This window comes from Amblyomma americanum, chromosome 1 (assembly GCF_052857255.1).
Source record: "Amblyomma americanum isolate KBUSLIRL-KWMA chromosome 1, ASM5285725v1, whole genome shotgun sequence".
In the NCBI taxonomy this organism is placed as follows: Eukaryota; Metazoa; Arthropoda; class Arachnida; order Ixodida; family Ixodidae; genus Amblyomma; species Amblyomma americanum.
The window spans coordinates 10,987,515-11,007,488 of NC_135497.1; the positions used below are offsets into that span (position 1 = coordinate 10,987,515).

Consider the following 19,974-nt stretch of genomic DNA (forward strand, 5'->3'; position numbering starts at 1 on the left):
TCCATCGAGAATGGGAGTTTTGACTTAGAATGCCGACCCGGCATGAAAAACACGCAGGGCAGCTAACACAAGCGGTCATGCATCTTTCTTGGTGTTTCAAATTTTGGCACAAACAAATGAAAACTTCATCGTGGTTAAGTTTTACGCAGCTTTTGAACACTTCACTTTCCTATATCATTAAGCACCAGAGCTACAGGTATCATGCAATACAGTAACACTACACAACACGAAGCGAAGAACCCAGCCACGCAATGTTTGCATAGACAGCAGCCAGGAAGTCAGAGTAATTGTCCCATGCCAATGCTACGTCAATGAAGCACAAGTGTTCAAGCGGGAAACTTAGTATGAATTTTATTGAACACACTGCAAATTACATCCAAAAGAAACTGTTTGTCCAAATCACCAGAAGTGCACAAAAGTAAATTCAAGCTAGATAACTGCTACATAAGTATGCCATCTCAGATAAGAAAATGACATCATGCAAGAAGCAGTCCACTGACATAAGCCCAACTTCTTTTGATACCAGTTAAACAACCTTCAATGCTTTGACACATGAAAAAGTGGAAGCTACACATCTGACCTCACAAGCTACACACTGCACCCGATATAACACAAACTCGGTAACTGCCAAGCTTGTTGAAACATCGAAAAGAACATGAAAAATTACACTATACATCCTTCAATGAAATAATGCACACCTTCTATAAATCACGTAACTGCAATTTTGGCATATCCCAATTCTACTCAACACCCTTCTTTCCAAAGCAATTAGCATTTTTAAGTCCTTTATAATTTGAGACTTTTATTTCGCATACAATGCATGCGACTGAGGTTGGTTGCTTGTCTTCTAATTTTAATACTTTATGCTCAGAAAATCCCCCTAAGCCAAGAATTTTAAGATCCCTATGTTACATAGCAGAGCTTCCATTGCCATCTGCCTGCTCCTCCTGACATACTTAGCCCTTTTGAGGCATGAGCGTTGAAACCGATTTCGTAAACTAAGACGTTAAGCTAAGAGATCGGGGAAATGTCATTGCATTCGACATGTAGAAACCTGGAAGCATTCGGGGAGCTTTCCTGAACATACCATACTGAAATTACGCAACTATCCAAGTCATACAAGCAGCACTGTTTTTCATAAAGATGTTTGCAGTCGTAATTCAAATCAAAATATTTAAAGACAACGTACATCTATGCAGGATAATTCAATGCCCACATGCTGCAAGGAAAAAACTCCAAGCCAAGAAATTTCAGTTCCTCATTCTGGTTAATGTAGCAGCATTCTTCGGTTTTGAAAGCCGAGCTTCCACTGCCCTCTGCCTATTTACTCTCACACATGAAGTTAACCCTCTTGAGCGCATGAGTGTTTCAAATGGTCCCTTCAACTATGAGACCAAGCAAAGCAACAAGCAGAGGAATGGGGTTTGTTATCAAGTTCTCATGTAGGAAGCTCGCAGGCTTCACGGGGCTTTATTTACAAAATGGTAATAGCACAACTTCTTCGACCAAATCAGTTTCAGTGAAGTTTTTGTGACAACATTTACAAAAACAATGTTCCAATACAAATTTAAAGCAAATCAACATGGAAAGACAACAGAACAAAAAATTGCTTTAACTTTTGAAAGCGAACCATATGACAACATTGACGTACAAAAAGTTTCAGTACAAATCCAAAGCAAACCAATATGTAAAGACAACGCAAAAACAAAAAACCTGCTTGCCCAACTTTTGAAAGCAAACAAACTGACAGCATTTACAGACAAAAAGTTTCAATACGAATTCAAAGCAAACCAACATGTAAAGACAACACAACAAACATAAAAGTTGCTACGGCAACTTTGGAAAGCAAACCAAGTACTGACAAGAAAAGGCACACAATAAAGGGAAACAGAAAAGCAAGAAATTAGAAAGTAAAGCATTGGTAGAAAAAAAAGTGTTCCCCAATTTTTTGTGACATAAAAAGTGTAGAACTAAATAAAAAATGGCCTGGCTTAGCTTATGGTTAAGCATAGGATCCGAAGCATACGTCGCTTGGCAATCCGTACTTCTCGTCCTTCTCCCGTTTCCGTGGCTCTTTGTAACTTGCGCTTTGCGGTCTGGCGAGCCGCCCTCTCCCTGGCCGACATCTCGCTGCTCAACTGACTCAACGAGTGCGTCGCCTTTTATACAATTGCGTGACGTCAGTATCTCCTAGCGGTAGGAGCGGGAGTTAGGCCGCCGGCGGAGGCTGCGCGTCCGCAAGCGAGCGCACGAGTTGAGCCCCAGCTTTCACAGCTGTTGTGACGTCATATCACGTGGTGCGCCGATGTAGGTCAAGTGGTAGCTACGCGGCCGCGCGCGGCGCAGCAAGGAAGAGCTCGGTTGTGCGGCTAGTATGCTTCGCATAAAAAATACAGAAGATTTAATTGAAGCACAATGCATTACTCGCCACTTCCGAAGAAAAGAAAACAGAGGCTTTCAGTCACCATAAGAGCTCACAGAGGTTCCAAGATGAATCTTGAAAAAGTAAAATAGGGACTCAAATTGCAGAAAACATATCGAATTCATTGCTCTCCTACGGTAAAGCGGGAAAAAATGTGCCATCTAGTACAGATAAACTTTGAATCAGTGACTTTTGCTGCCACGCAGCAGCTCCTACAGCGAAAGCCTCAGGCATGGACCTTTCCACAAACAATCATCTGACACGCCCTTCACATCGCCACTGAGTACTCACCTGAAAAAGCAACCCTACTAGAGAGCCATGGTAAGGCTGTACCCCTCCCTGCTTCTATTAGACGCCGGCGCTTCGTTCATGAACTGCCATGGGAACATGCGGTGGTCGATCACACACACCTGCTTAGCCTGTTTCCGTGCTCCTTCTATGCTGTGCGCAGGTGTTCAGAAGGAGGCAGAGGGCGCAAACCTCCCTTCCCACCGTCCTCACACCGGTGAACATCGGCAAACCCCGAACGCCTGCAGTTTAAAGGTAAAAGAGGGTAGAGGAGAGGCGCGCGTTGTGCTCCGCGTGCAGCGACTGGCCGGCAAGGAAGGCCAGCTTCTGGGCGTACTGGCACGGGGCCGGCACGCGGATGGTGCCCGGCCAGTTGAAGTACAGGTGGGTCAGCTTGTAGGCCAGGCGCTGCATGTGGTCCGGCTTGAGACCCGTCGTGTCGTAGATGGCGTTGTAGTGGGTCGGGGCAGCGGTGCCCTGGCGCACGCTCTGCGACACCAGGAAGAAGTCGTAGCGCTCGGGGCGCGTCACCTCGCTGTCGACCACGGTGCCCGGCGGCGGGTTAGTCACGTGCTCACGGCTCGGCAGGAAGAAGCGCGTCGAGATGCGTTTTTCCACCAACACGAAGGCCAGCTTGTGCTTCACGCCAGGGAAGAGCCCTTGCAGCGAGGCCACGAGCCAGGGAAGACCCCTTGCAGCGAGGCCACGATCGGATTGATCTCCCACTACATCACCTGCGCCGCGCACACCCGAGACACTCTTCAGTCGCGCCCACTGCCGCCACCAGCACCGCCTGCCAGTGCATTTCTGCTGACAGAAGAGGGCATTGGTAGTTACCAAAAAGTGATTGGACGATTGATGGCTCAAAACTAGAGAGGTGACATAAGGTTAAAAGTGCAGGACTGAAAACGGAGTATTGTGAGGTCAATTTATAACACAGTTAAAAAAGATTATAAGATCACTGCAGCACCCGCGTTGGGGGAATTCGTGAGCAGACACCTCCTCGCCCCTCTTTGCCACTCTCTGCCTAAATTAAGTTCCATCTTTGCCCATTTTGATTTTAATAACTTTGTGCCACGCTTCATTTCCAAACAGGCGTCATGCTTCGCTCCGTCTTCACTTCCGGTTTTTTAGATTTGGCGGCACACATTAGCTCCGCCCACTTGAGGTGTTTTCGAATTTTGCGCCACTTTTGCCCCGGCCCCGCTCACTTTCTGAATATTTTTGGCTCTAATAAATTACCCCACATGCACCTCATTATTTCCCCTGCGAGATTTTTTGATGCTGAACGTTGTCGTAATGACAAAATCGTAATGACAAGAAACCGCGAAAAATGCCATGCAATTTTTACCCATTAATGAAAAAAACCGAGCCGGAGCCAACTGCGCATGCGTTACCCAGGGCTCCAGGTGGCGGCATATAGTAACCAGGACCTTCACCAGGAGCTTTCACTCAAGCCCCAGTGGCAGCCATGTATGTGTAGATTGATGAAACGTGGTGAAATCCCGCGAATAAGTCTAATCTGCTTATCGCCACTTGCTCGGGCTTCCAACATCGAATTTACATGTTGCACATCATGCAGCCTCCGGCATCTCATGTGAAAACCACCAAAAACATTATGCTAAAACTTTCAATTACCGCACTGTATTGCCGCGAGCCTGGTCCCGAGCAAGACGCGCATGCCTGTCACATACTTTCTAGCCATGATGACATCCTCATGACAAATCGGCCGCCCACGCAGATGCCATCTGCAGAGTTTCCAATATCTGCACATTTTTCTCATGCTATTCGGAACTCCCGGGAATCAAATCATTGCGTACGCATATGGCAGATGCTCAGAGCTCCAGCCTCTTGATTCCTAATCCTATTCTTTTAGTCCCAAATTCAGCCAGCCTTGCGAAAAAAGTTACCGTTCTTGAAGAAAATCTAAGTTTACTGTGGAATAATAGCTTGTAATCACTACAACGCCTCGGCAAAAAGTTAAGCGTGGTCCACTACTGCACTTTCCTGCTTGATCACACTTGCAACACGGAGGCCGCATCATCTCCAGCGGACACGAAATGTAAAAATACCCACGTAGTTTGCAATGTAAATGCAAGTTAAAGAACAGCTTGTAAATATTAGCCACCGGTGGTCTGAATTATCCCCGTGCCCTCCACTACACCATATCTCGCAGCTTTCATGCAGCATTGGTACGCTCAGTGCCAAACATTTTTAGGCGACTGAGTATATTTCGATCGGTCGAGAAGCCGTCGTCGTATTCGGCCCTTCGTGTCGAAAATAATTGGGGCTGCGTAAAACAAATCTTACCTTGCCAAGCATTTTCCGCACAATGTTCCGGATTGTCTCTTCTGATTCAGCGTTTCGCGCAGCATAAATGTACTAAGTTCGAGCTTAGCTCGCGGCAAGAATTCTACCCGGCGTTTTATAATCGGGGCTGCGTAAAAAATCCCATCAGGCCAATTTGCGGTTCTAGCGATCGACGATTCACTGGTGTGGGATAGGCGATGAGGAGTTAATGAAATAATTTAGTTTAATTGAAAAACTGGTAAATAAAGAAAAGGATAAAATGTAAGAAGCGGTGTTCAAAGATGTCAAATTTCTCTGACTAAGCCAATGCTTGACGATGCTAATTAAGACAATTTAGGATGTGTAATTGATCAGTTATTTATCTGAAACAATTGAAAGAAAAATGCCTTCAAAGGAGTCAAACTGCTGAGAACGGAAAGCCTAACCCACTCCGCTGTCGCGTTACACCGTTAAAGCGAAGCTTAGGTGTCCTCTCCAATTTTTTTAATGTGATAGAATTAAATGAACCATGAAGGCGAAAACTCGAAAGCAGTGTCTACGTGAAGCACCCACCTTAAAGGGGCTTCCCTCTCTCCACCCTCCACCTGTCCCCTTCCAGGGGAGAGGAGCAAGACGTGGGTCGATGAACGAGGATGAGGAGCAGACCCATGCTCAGAATACATAGCCTAACAAAGAACGATGTGCGCGAAATTGAAGCTTCCTGGATCCACTCCTTCTGGCACAGCTCGGGAAAACAACATGGTTCTCAAAGGCCCACCGGTGGGTCTCTTCGAAACGGCCACCTTCCTGTGTAGAGGTATTCCTTACAAAAATTTCCTTTAGACAGTCAATAAACTGGCCATAGACTTCTGTGTATAATGTCTATAGACTGTTTGTGGACAAATGTTATGGCCTGTTCAGAGACTTCTGTCTATCATGAATATAGACTCTTTGTGGACAAATGCTAGAGAAAAGTCTGTAGGCAATAATAATCCTATACGCAGTCTATACCCATTCTATATGTTTATGACCATGCACATTTAGTTGACTTTTTCTGTACAGTCTATAGAGTATGAATAGACAAATAAGATATATCTTTAGGAAACAATAGTCTCTATAACATGTTTATAGACTATCTATAGAAAATTTTTGTAAGGGATATCGCATAACCACTCCCGCACTGCGCCGGTAGTGGTATGAGGACTCGCCGCAATCTCAGATTTTGCATAGAGAACAACTGGAGTAGACTGGGTAGTGGAAGACAATGGACTCAGAATTGGAATAGAAATATAATTATAATAAAATGAAAACTGAAATAGACTGGTGAGGCAAAGAAGAATGCTGACATATTTCCTCGGCATGAATCCAACTGATCGCTCTAAAATGTTTTTTTCTTCCCTGCTACGAAACACGCTATAACAAACATTTATCAATAACTTGCAGTTTGACAAGGCCAAAATGACGAAGTCTGTCTCGCCAGGACATTTCAGCAACCCGCGAAATGCTTACCCAGATGCAACGAATCCTCGCGCCCATGTATTTATTACCAGTGATGACGAACGCCACAAAACAGGTCAATCATGTTATTATCGAGATAGATGGTTAGACAAATTATTTCTGCGACGTTAAATGGCCGGCCCAGGCGGGAGAGATAAGTGGATGGGACGCCTGCACCATCCAAGCCAATTAGTTTTCGAGGCCATACGGTGCCATATACCACGCCATAATCACGCATTCGAAATTCGATTTTCTGAAAGCTGCAAAGAGAAGGTGGGTGTGCTTCTCGACCAGTAAATGTTGGAAACTCTTAAGAACTGACATCTCCTGCCAAGAACTCCTGCTTACAGTAATAGACTTTCGATGTATTGCTACTGAAAGTCGAGAGAAACTCTATTGAAATTTTATTAGGGGATGGCATTAGCATCGGCCAGCACGTATCTCTCATTGAGACTATCCAAATAACCACAATAGTTATGTAGCTAGCGATTACAATTTAGCTAAGGAGATTATCTGTAAACCTGATTCGCTTGTATTTGGATGTTTATGGCTCATGTATTATATTGGTTTAACGTAACAAAGGGAGTTACGCTATGAGGGACGCCGTACTAATGGGCTCCGGAAATCTCGGATGTTCGCCACCACTACAGTTACAGCGCAAAATGCCTCCACTACGAACCTTCATTACACTCCTCATGCACCTACATTATTTGACTTTATTTACATAATACTGCCGATCTCGAATGGTCCAGGAAGGATGGGCAAAGACTAAAAAGAATCGGCATTCGTAAAGCCAAGAAATAACATTACAGTTCAATGGTCACAGTACAAATATTGAACAGAACATTTTAGCTCCGCCTTAACGATATGACGCGAAAGCATAAAAGGTTGATTCCCTTATATGCAGAAGGTCATTCTCTACATTCATAGAACCATGGGACTCCTCATACCCATCCTGGCGTAGTGGTGCAGCGGTTAAGAAAAGAGAAACGTGCCTGAGCCCTTCTGCGCCCCAGGTTTCTCTTTTCGAGCGACCAATCATTAACTGCCATCTGCGATGGTGGGTAGCTTGGTGCCTAACCGGTAGGTAGGTTGCGACGACGCCGCAATGCCACGTGACCTAGATGGCCTACCTGCCTCCTGGGTTGCTCTGTGGGCACCACCTGCCAGAGTCATGCTCGTCACTTTACTTACGTTTGTCAAGGACGCGTCCGTATGCAATGAAGGTCAAATTGACCAAAACAGTCACCACGTGACCACACCACATCACACAGCAACTGTGGGCGCATAACGCCTGAATATATACCTATACTTTTTACTCGTTATATATTGCCGCGAATCCACACCCGGATTTTCGACCACCCACACGCCGGAGAGGGGCATACCGCACTGAACGCTTCAGGAGGAACCGTACTCCAAACCGTATTCGAACTGGACGGCCCGAGACATGACTGAAGCCTGCCCGTAGGCCACGCCATGGTTCAGGATGATCGACGCACGAAAAAAAACGATTTTAACCTGCAACAGAGGCAGAACCGCACACACCTGCGGAGATGTCACGACACACACGCCCCGTCAAATAATCGAGGTTGCCGCATGATGATTACAAGGTGGTAATACGTCTACGCGGAGGAGTGACGCTGTATAACAACTACAGTAGGTCACTACTAGCTGCTTTGCAATTCAAGCTCAGCCGCCAATTAACCCACGATATAAGGGTCATAGTCAAGCCGGAGAAAAACATCGCCATTCTGAGCACCCTGGATGCGGACCTCACTGAACAGATATGCAACATCCAGGCAATCAATCTAGGAGGAAAGGAATATTCAATGGATGGGTATGCAGCCTCACCAAACTAATGTAAAGGCATCATTACCGGCGCCATACCGATACCAACAGAAGCGTAATTGCTAAACTGCGTATAAAGATATCCCTGAAAAATAAGCATCATTCAAGCAAGGCCTTTCGGCACAAAGGGGGCATGCCTACCTTTGAAGGCAAAGCAGTACCACGGTTTGCCTAGAACACAGGTGCAAACCATTCCGACCAGTGATGCAGGTCTGCGGATGCTGCCTGAAAACAGGACACCGTGCGGACATTTGCCCCACTCTGCAGGATAAAGGATGTTACAATTGCGAAATACGCAATCCTCCACCAGTAAATGTCGATTGCAAAAAGCACTGCATCGTCTGCGACACATCCAACCACTCTACCATTGACATGAACTGTCCGGCAAGACACAAAAATTACATCAAAGGAGGGGAAAAGACAGGCAAAACTGATGAAGCCGCAATCCGACGCTATCCTTATGGAGACATTGCTCCTCAGAGTGCTCTTCTAGATGTGCAGAAGAAGCAAAAGACTGAGCAGATGCAAAAGACTGCGCTTAGGCACATGACTGAGCATCGACCCATGAAAAAGCATCGGCCCAAATTGAACCAAACCCACGTCGACCGGCCGGGAGAACCGCAAAGATATAGCAACAGCACAACACTGCGCACGAAAGTGAATCAGACCAACGGTCCAAGCAAGGCGCTCCCCGTCCATCCAAAGAAACTTCTGAACCGAAGCACAGAAGAATGGCCACCCTTGCTAAGGAAGGAGAACCCAGTGATCATCACGGCCGCCCAGACACCTTTTGAGCAGACCATGAAGACCGAGAACCCGAAACCGTCGCACAAACAAGATAACAAAAACCACACGAAAAAGCACAGTGTGGTCACTGTGAATGCCGGACATAAAGCTTTGGAGCCCAATGGTACCAAGACGGACGCCACGGAGCCACGGGCCTCTACCTCGAGAGCCAGTGAATCCGCAGCCCGCATCCAGGAGGTGCATCCCTCCGGAACGCGACACCTCAGACAGGAGCCCGCCTTGCTAAAAGGGTGAGTGGTCCGTCCAAGCAGCTTCCAGTAGTACCTCTTGTCCAACACCTGACCCTCCTATTACACCTCAAGAGGCGGTAGAGCAATACATACGTTCCGGTGAATTTCGCTCAGAAATCAGTAGCATAATCTACACTATAGCTGCTGAACAACTCTGAGCGATGCAGCAACAGCTCATACAAGCCCAGGCGCAACTGATACACTCCATGAATGACAGGATAGAAGCTACGCTCAACACACGCCAGGAAAAACATGAAGCCGGCATCAACAATTTTTTCGGACTTGTACTTCGTCAGGAATTGCCTTGCAAGCAGCGCGCTGTTGAGATCGCTGACTGTCCTCATCCATTACCTCCAGACCAGCAACATGACACAGAACAATAGCACGCAAAAAGTTCGGCGGCGGCGCCAGACTACTACACCAATAGAAACAATTATATGTCAATGTAAATGTCGCAGCATACCGCGAAAACAAGCGCAACTAGCAGCATGTATCGCAAACGCTCCTAATATCCCCATGCCATTACTCTGCAACAGACGGAAACAAATCCCATTCATACCCGCGGTTATCACACGGCAGCCCTTACGCCACGTACGGCAATCCTGACACTCGCATCCATGCCGGTGCTAGACCGCACACCGACAAACACGCCCGGCAGCAAGCGCACTCAGTATACCGCGATACAGGTCAGCTCACCCGGGCACACATATGGCCTCACTATTCTCAACATATATATACAGCAATCCCAAAGATAAATGCAGAATTATTGCGGGCCTCCTGGGCTCCTTACGTTCTTCAATGTTCCTTGTGGTGCGTGGTTTTAATGCGCGTCACACGCACTGAGGATACACCTCGGGTACCTCAAATGTAACCTCATTTCCACCGCAATGGCTGATTACAGCCTTGGCCTGATCACAAGCCCCTCCGTACCCACTCGCACTGGTACAAGTGTCACCCGTGATACCACACCTGATCTCACTTGGGCCGCACCGAACATAATCGATAAATCTCACAGTGCTTCAAGACAGCCTTGGGAGTGACCACTTTCCAGTCTCCACTAATATTGCTTACGACTCTAAGATTTTGAACCCTCGTTCACATATTCTCACCGACTGAGATAAATTGCGCTCATACTTGGCAGCTGATTCTATTGAACCCCGTACTGTCACCGACTGGACAGACCGTCTGGTGGAGGTATTCAGGCGAACAGCAAACGCATTAAAAACACCCCTAAGGCACCACAGGTTGATCGGCATCTGGCTCATCTATGGGAGGCCCGACAGGGACTTCTCATGCGCTGGCGTCACCAGTGACACAGTCGTAAATTGAGACTCCGCATAGCCGCTCTCACTCGTGAGGCGGAAGAATACGCGAACACGCTAGCCCGCTCAAACTGGGCAACCTTTTGTAACGACCTCTAGGTTACATTAGGCACTAAACGCACGTGGTCCCTCCTACGCGCTCTCTTTGATCCAGAAACCACTAAATCTCAGACACAAGTAAGCACACAACGTCTAAAACAACTAGAGCTCCAAAAGGGCACCGACGTAATTGGCCAACTACGGGGCACTTATATACCCACATCCCTTCAGTCAGCATATCCACCCAATCAACCTCCACCTAACCCAGAACTTAATGCCGACATCACCTTAAGCGAAGTCCGCCGAGCACTCTAGTTTTCACTGCTCTACGGCGCCGGGGCCGGATGGCATAACGTACAAGGCAATACTCAATCTGGACAAAGTCTCCCTGCAGGAACTCACGGAGCTATTTAATAACCACTTGACGCTGGGACGCTCCCATCAACCTGGACCCATGCCAGAATGCGATTTATACCCAAATCGGGCAAACCCCTCACCCTTCAAAATTTGCGCCCCATCTCGTTAACAAGATGTGTCGGCAAACTCTTCGAGCATGTCATTCTCAATTGCCTGCAACCATTTCTGGAAACAACAGGCTTTCACTCCAACGTGCAATTTGACTTCCATCCAATCTCGGCGCAGGCCGTACTTCTCGCCCTTAAAGAGTCTCTCTTACACTAAGCGCCGTATAGCCGCTATGCGAGCCATACTGGCCCTGGATGTTCATAAGGCTTTCGACACAATAAGCCCTGACCACATCCTGAGGACATTAGCCACCACGGGCTGCGGCACCCGCATATGGGAATATGTTCGGGCTTTCCTTCAGGGCCGCACGGCAGAACTGCACCTTGGGGATGCCGCCTTCCAGTCTTTCCCCCTGCCTAGCCGGGGAACCCCACAATGGGCCGCCCTCTCACCTTTACTTTTTAACATTGCCCTAGCGCCACTGGCAAAGGCCTTTGCTGATATCCCAGGGCTCCACACAGCCATTAATGCGGATGATATAACCCTCTGGACAACTGTAGGATCCCGTGGAACAGCCCAGGATATCCTGGAATCTGCCATAGACATCACCATCACTCTTTTAGCAAACGCAGGCATCCGTTGCTCTACACATAAATCGGAACCCTTGCCGCTGAAACCCCTCCCCAGTGAACCCCCCCCCCCCCCAATGAACTGCACAAGTACAGGAATCCAGTGCCCATTGTGACTCAGGTGAAGATTCTCGGCCTTCTCATTAACAACACACTCCATGCAACCGCCACCCTTATGTTCTTACAAATGTAGACCAAAGAGGTCGCTGCACTGATCAGGCGGGCGGCAGCACACAATCATGGACTGTCTGAACGCGAGACCCTCAATATGACAAATGCATTAATAATTAGCCTCATTACATACCCCCTCTCATACCGCATACTGATTCTGTGCTAAACACAACAGGGAGACATCCTAATATGCACGGCTGTCACCTCCGCCCTACGTCTTCCACGGACTTCTAGAACGACACGCCTCCTGGCCACTGCTACCCACAATACCGTGATCGAATTAATAGAGGCTCAACGCACCAACCAATTAGTCCGCCTGAGTCGCACCGAAACAGGACAACGCCTACTGCGACAGCTCCGTCTCAATCCCCCCATTCCCACTCCAACAAGTCCTACACCTACATGATTTCTCTGCGCACGCAGGATCACATATATCAGAAGCCCGTATACCGCGCAATATGAACGCTAGCCTCCATAAGGGTAGCCGGCAGGCTCGAGCGAGCTATTACACCAAAACATGCAGCAACCACTCCGATATCCTTTATGTCGACGCGGCAGAAAATTCTAAAGTAGATTTTTCACGGCAGTCGCAGCCTATGAAGACGGCACAGTGGGAGCCGCCGCCGCTATCCGAACTAGTTCACCTACAGAGGCGGAAGGAGCCGCCATCGCACTTGCGCGGGCCCACTCCGCCTTTGACAAAAACATAACCGAAATTTGCATCGATTCCCAGGCCGCATACCACCACTACCTAAAGGGTTTGGCGACGCCGGCCACACAGTATTCTTGCCACCGCCACTGCTCTCGACCGAACGGTTACTCTGTCGTGGATACCTGGGCATGCCTCGATCTGGTAATGAGCGCATTCATGCGCTGGCCCGAGAACTCTGCTCCTGGATCCCGGACGATCAGACACCCAACGCTGCTCGAGGCCCCATCGGTCCTTTATATAATCATCAAATCACCACATTCTACAAACTCAGCCGCATGACATTATCACCACCCCACAATACGTTGTCGCCCTCATTCAGCGCAACATGGCGACAATTAGACAGGGAGCTTTGTTTCACCCTACCGTCTCTCATGCTTTCGCCCCACTTTCCTCCTCATTAAAACACCTGCGGAGTGCCCAGATCCACACTTTTCCATTACCTTTGGGAATGTCCTTTCCCACAGGAAGAACACCCCATCCCCAATCGCACTCATTCTTCCTGGGAGGCTGCTCTACGGACGGCTCAGCCCGCCGGCCAGAAATGGCTGGTGGATCAGGCTTTATGTGAAGCACAAGCCCGTGGACTAATGGGCCAGTAGGTGACCACCCTGGAAGATTTTTTTGCGTCTAATAAAAGTTGTTTTCATCCACCCATCCATCCGGCGGAGCTCACTTGAGAGCGGAAGGAAAATGAAAATGGTTTTTTTGGGGAAAGGAAATGACGCAGTATCGGTCTCACATATCGGCGGAAACCTGAATGGTGTAGAGTTATCGCGATGAGTCCTCGGCGAGGGTTGCACTGACATTGCACAGCATACGGGTGCGTTTGCGTTTCGCCTCCATCCAAACGGGGCCGCCGCGGTCAGGTTCGAATTTGCGCTGCCTTGGGATTGTGTGCACTCTCAAATAATATCGTCGAGGGTCCCTTTAGCTTCACATTTCTTACATTTATCGTCATCAATCAGGTGGCGGTTAAATTAATAGTTGATCGCGAAAGGTTGGTCACCCACTGAACCCTGATCCGGCTTTGTGCTGCAGTGGTGTCTGCCACAACGTTGACAATTGGTTGTTTTTTTTCATTCCGTCCTTTATCCCTTCCTTTACGGCGCGGTTCAGGTGTCCGCCGGTATGAGACAGATAGCGCTCCATTTCCTTTCCCCAAAAACCAAATATTTTTATTATGTTGTTGGGGAAAGGAAACAGCGCAGTATGTGCGTCACTGAACCGCGCCTTAAGGGAGGGGACAAAGTAGGGAGTTAAAGAAAGGAATAGGTGCCATAGTGGAGGTCCCCAACAATAATTCCGACCACTTGGGGACCTTTAACGTGCACTGACGGCGTACAAAACACGGGCCCCGATGCGGTCGGGTTAGAATCCGGGCACACCAGATCAGTAGCCGCGCGCCCTGATCACTGAGCCACTGCGGCAACGTTCTCAGCGCTAATGCATGCAGCCGACATTTCTCTTTCCACACCGCAACGTACCTCAAAGCGCGATCGAGGTGTCTACTGCCACAGGAAAACAGTTATGCATGCGCCTTCCTTTCCTCAATATCATGGGAGCTTAGAGTGTTGTCAGTGCTAACGCCAATGAACCAAGAACGCCGATTGTCTATAGCTTCACTGCCGCGTTTCTTATACAACGTTGTGAATGGCAACGCATGCAGCGCACATCTGTCACTACCGCCACGTAGTTTAAAGCGCGACTGAGGTGTCAATCGTCCGAGGGAGCCAAATATTCGCCTTTTCTTTGCTTTCGAAGAAAATTGAATTGATTCGGTGGACACCCGAACCGCGCCATAAGAGGTTTGACCTCTGCCTCACATGAAGGCCAAAACCGCAGACAATACGAAATCGTTACGAGGTCGCGCCGTAAAGCTTGCGCTTTGAATAAAAGCGATGGCTTGTACACAATCATCATTTTATTTACGAGCTACAATTACGAGGCCAAGGAAGTCATAAAATTGAGGCAGTGCGAATATATATCAAACGAGGTACTTTATTTAAAGGTAGTCTCGATGAGTATTTAGACTTTTGTTCCACAGACTAACGAGTCACATGATTCCCGCCTCAAAATTCCTTTGGTTGCTGGTTCAAAAACTCTAACTGACTCTTTCATGTCATCGTCCAGCACGAATCTGGTTCCGTTGAGCTGTTTTTTCAAGCGCCAGAAAATGTGGAAGTCGCAAGGCGACACGTCCGGGCCATATGACGGATGTTGCAGCGTTTCCCACTTGACTTTTCCAGTTCTGTGGTAACCACATCAGCGACGTGGGGACGGGCATTGTCGTGGAACAAGATGACCCCATTCCTCAATTTTCCACATCGTTTGTTCTTGATTGCCACATGCAGCTGATCCAGCTCTTCACAGTGTCGGAAGAGATTGGTATTCTCTCCAGGATTACAAAATTCCAGCAGTAATGGTCCCTTCTGATCGAACTAAAAATTGTGTCGGGGGTGATTGCACCGGTGGCATTAGACTAACTTGAGTTGTATTTGCAACTTTCATGTTCTTCTTTGGACCGTTTATCCCAACGCTTCACAGTGGCCAATGAAATGCAATATTTGCCGTACACGGCAGCCCCACGGCGACTAATCACTTGATGGGAACACCTTCAGCTGCCAAAAACCTCGAGATACCATGCTGCTCAACTTTTGGAGCGTCCATTATGTCGCACAACCGTGTTCAACCCTGTGTATATGTGAGCATTAAAGAACATTGATCCTGGCACCTGCGTGCCAATTTCGTAAATGAGGGATGCCTGGGTTCTACCCGCATGCCCCGCATATAATGAACCGAAGCATTATTTCGCTAGGTGGGTTGACTCACTTTCGTCTGACTCACCCTCGTATTTGTCTAAAAACAAAAAAAACAGAGTATAACAAAAAGTGCCGATATAGCTGTTCTTAGCGGTTCAACGTTTTACTTCCACTGCCTGCTGGGCATTGTGCGCTTACAGTAGTAACTCTCAACTTTTTATTTTCTAGCAGTTTACGAAGAAATAAATCAAATGAGACGCAGTTGCCATCATGAGCAAAGTCCATCCGACACTCGGAATGGCAGTTTGGTGACGACAGTAAAGGCAACGACTTCCACGGATGCTGCTCAATCCCTACCGGATGGCTTAGAGACACCTCTAACCCCCCTACTCGGGCTCTAAACTTTTGAGAAAAACTGTACGCCCACCAAGTATAGAGCCCCTCAATGTTCTTCAGCTCATGCTTTTCGTGACTGTCGATTTCTGCGGTCAAATCATGCATTTGCTTTGGTCTTGTGATTATGCGGCGCTATCGAAGATGTTGCAGCGCGAACAAATTTGTAAATGCATCTGTAAATAAATTCTTCCAGCATGTACAGCGACTTGGACGACAGAGGCAAGCAGCGAAACAAAACTGCAACGAAGTATCAAGCAAGCTATTTCCTCGTTATCCTTTGCGCATTCTTTGAAAACGCGCCTCACCCATTTAGCCACTTGAAATTTTGGTAATCACAAATTAAGACAGCAAAAGAAGGGAGCCAGAGCCTAAGGGAAACAGACGGAGCCAAATAAAAGTAAACCTAACCTCAAAGTTCATCATATGGGAGTCTTACAAAGGTAAGAGTTTACGTGCTATGTTGGACATGCATGGTTCCAGGAAGTGAACGCATCAACTATTTGAAATGGTAGTCTTTGTCATACTGCGACTTACGCCTTAATGTACTGTATTTTTTAGACTGCTTTAAAGTTTTGTTTTAGCTTCGCACTCTATGTATGCCTGTGGATTGCAAAACAGCGGCTCTGTGAGTCTGTAGTGCGTGTACTGAAGATTAACTTAATTACTTTGCAGGACCGAACAGCATACACAGGACGAGGACACTATGATAGAAACCGCGAGACACGAGCGCCGTCACTGCCTCCACCTTCGCTCTCGTCCTAAAAAACAATGGCACTCGCACTTTCCCGGTGGCATCAGCGTATGATGAACAATAAATCGCAGCGTTGCCCTGTCAAGAGCGCGATTCGTTATAACTATTTATAATTTGTGTTCTGATGAAAATAAAGCGTCCGTAGCAGCTTCATCAGCATATGAAAATATGCACACTTGGTCATTCTACGCCACTCCTGGAGCACCACTTGTAAGACATCGCCTTAGGACAAAGATCGACGAAGTCTTAAGACTGACAAAAGAAGACGGAAAAGAAGAAGGACGAATGCAGCGCTGGCTAGCAACAATCCATTTCAAGTTCTTGATCCACCACACTTCCGTCAGTCTTGCAACTTCACTTCTGATGTGATGAAAGCGTCTTCGCGCGATCCATTCCGGGTAACGGACTGGCTACGCGCTGCCCGCTTTGCGCGCTACCCGGAATGGATCGCGCCAAGACGGTTTCATCACCTCAGAAGTGAAGCTGCGAGACTGACGGAAGTCTGGTGGAACAAGAACTTGAAATGGATCTTAAGGCTGAGGTCAGTGTAGCCACAAACCCGCTTGGACCTTTCTTTTGGTTTTTGATAATTATGAGGTTGGTGGGCTTCGGCCAACCATCCACGCTTCTTCTTCTTCACGTATTACGGGGTGCAGGACCACATGCCGCCTCCTTATATACCCGCCGGAAAGGTCACGTGACGATGGGCCACGCGAATTACAAGCGACCACGCGCCCCTGCGCACTCGGCTTCTTTTTTTCTTCTTGGTCACGTGAGGGAAGAGTTCCTTTCGGCATTGAAAATTGGTTTTTGGGGAAAGGAAACGGTGCAGTGCTTATCACATATAGGCGGACACATGAACCGCGCAGTAAGGGAAGGGATAAAGAAGGGAGTGAAAGAATAGAGGAAAGAGGTGCCGTAGTGGAGGGCTCCGGAATAATTTTGACCACCTGGGGATCTTTAACTTGCACTGACGTCGCCCAGCACACAGACGCCTTTGCGTTGCGCCTCCATCGAAACGCTGCCGCCGCGGTCCGGTTCGAACCCAGGTACTCCGGATCAGTAGCCGAGCGCCCTAACTTTATTTTATTTACAAAATACTGCGGACACTGAGTCCAAGCAGGGTGGGCGAACAAGTCAATCAAACCACAAAGAAAACGCAACACTTCAAAAACAAAAGAACACATTATAGCAATATTTTATTAAAACTCATGGGACAATGGTTTAATTAGCTGATTCCAATCTGTTATTGTGCGTGGAAAAAACGAAAACTTGTGTCTGTTCTAGCGAATATAGGGGTTAGAGACCTGGGATGGTGTTGACGAGTTTGTGTCGTTGGTGCCGGAGTTAATAATGATGAGGGATCTAAACCAAATTTGTTATGTAATAAGAGAGAAATAAATTCTAACCTAAGCTTTCTTCTACGATGTTCAAGTGGTTCAATTTTATTAACCTCCATTAAAGTTGTTGGGGAGTCAGTCCTTGCATATCTATTAAAAATAAACCTGACAGCTCTTATCTGTATTCTTTCCAGATTTTTAATGTTAGACTTCGTATATGCGTCCCACACTATGCAAGCATAATCGAGTTTAGGTCTAATTATTGAAGAATAACAAAGTAGCTTAATGTTAGAAGGGGCATTTTTTAGTTTGTCTTAAGCAGAACAACTTTCGAAACGCAGCAGAGCAGATATTGTTTATATGCAAATTCTACGATAGATTGCTACTTAACGTAACCTCTAGGTATTTGTAGTTGGATACTTGTTGAAGAGGAAAAGAGCCTACTTTATATGTGCAGCTATGTCGTATAGTTTTACAGGTTATAGGCATATAAACACTTTTATCAGCATTCAGAATCATGCCTCATCGGTCGCACCAGTCGAAACCGTTGTTCAAAGCATTGCCCAGGTCACTCTGATCCTCCTTATTTATAACTTCTCGGTAGAGAGTGAAATCATCAGGGAACAATCGAATCTGCGCTGGCGGCCTTACAACTAGAAAAATATCATTCACATACAAGAGAAAAAGCAGAGGGTCCAAAACACTTCGCTGAGGGACACCGGATGAAACTGGAAGCGAGCCCGAATGTTGTCCACCAACTTCTACAAACTGTTTACGGTCTTTTAAGTACACAGTAATTAATGTTACTAAAATATCAGGAATGCCAATTTCTTTCATTTTAAAGATTAGTTTATCATGTGTAACTTAATCAAATGCGTTACTAAAATCCAAAAATATTGCATCGATTTGGCATTTATTACCTATGCAGGAAGCAAATTAATTTATAACTGTAATTAGTTAATGCAACTAACTGAATTGACATCTTTGCAAAAAGGAAACAAAAACGGCATTACAAACCGAGTATGCTGCCTCAGGGCAGCATACTCGGAAGGAAAAGATTTTTGATAGCCCCAGCATCTGCCATCGATACTGAAGCACCTGAGCTGGGGCAGCGGAAATAAAGGATAGCAGGCAGAATGGAGATATGAAATGAAAGAGGTGAGGGGACAGGAAGAGAGGATAGGGGGAGAAGTAATATGTAGAAACTATTTACACAATAAAAAATGTGTCCAGGTTGTGCGCGTGATTAGTTCATTTTAGAAGAATTAAATCACACATGCGCACAGCACTATGTTGGTTACAACTGGAGTGGAGCGTCCAGTTATTAATCGTTCAAGGTAGAACTCGCGGAGCGTTCGGTCACTGCGTGTAACTACCTGACGGAGAGCAGACGGGACGTCAAGCCCGTGTGATCGAGGAATGCACAGAGGCTCACCAAAGTTCGCTCACGAGTGCGCGCACTGCCCTGCGGCCACAATAGCGTCTTGATGGAGTCTGTAGGATGCCCTGCGCCCTATAGGCTGCGAGCATATCGCGACGAGCATCGGCGAACGCGGCACAGTGAAGGAGCAGGTGTTCTAGTGTTTCCACTGCACCGCATCCGTCACACAGACCACTCGTCGCGATTCCGTGACGCACCCGTCGTTCCCCGGGCCACACGCAGCCAATGCGCGCGCGGAGGATCCTTGCACGTTGTGACCGTGTAAGTGCGCGACAGCCGGTGACACTGTCGATGCGCTCACCTCCCGCAATGCGTGGGTCGGGGTGCTGCTTTCGGAGATGGTCATGGATGGCCGCACGCACGTCCTCCAGCGCAAGGGGCAGATCGCTGGCAGGTAGTTGGTGTGCAGCGGTCGCGAGGTCGTCAGTTTCTTCGTTGCCTGCGATGCCGCAGTGACCGGGCACCCGCTGTGCACGCACGGCACAACCTCTCTTCGCGAGGCGCTCGATGCGCGAGCGAATTTCCCGCACTAGTGGGGTACCGCGGCCGCTAGATTGCAGGTGGCTGA

General features: G+C 47.5%; 1 protein-coding gene across 1 annotated transcript in view; it reads right to left on the reverse strand.

Annotated features, from left to right (window-relative positions):
• Positions 1-338: 338 nt before the first annotated feature.
• LOC144110018 (piwi-like protein 1) overlaps positions 339-19,974 on the reverse strand; it is a 113,363-nt gene continuing 93,727 nt past the window's right edge. The window contains exon 2 of the mRNA XM_077642825.1: positions 339-3,444. Within this exon, the coding sequence (XP_077498951.1) occupies positions 2,960-3,444 (485 nt within the window). The 3' untranslated portion in view covers positions 339-2,959. The remainder of the gene's footprint in view (positions 3,445-19,974) is intronic.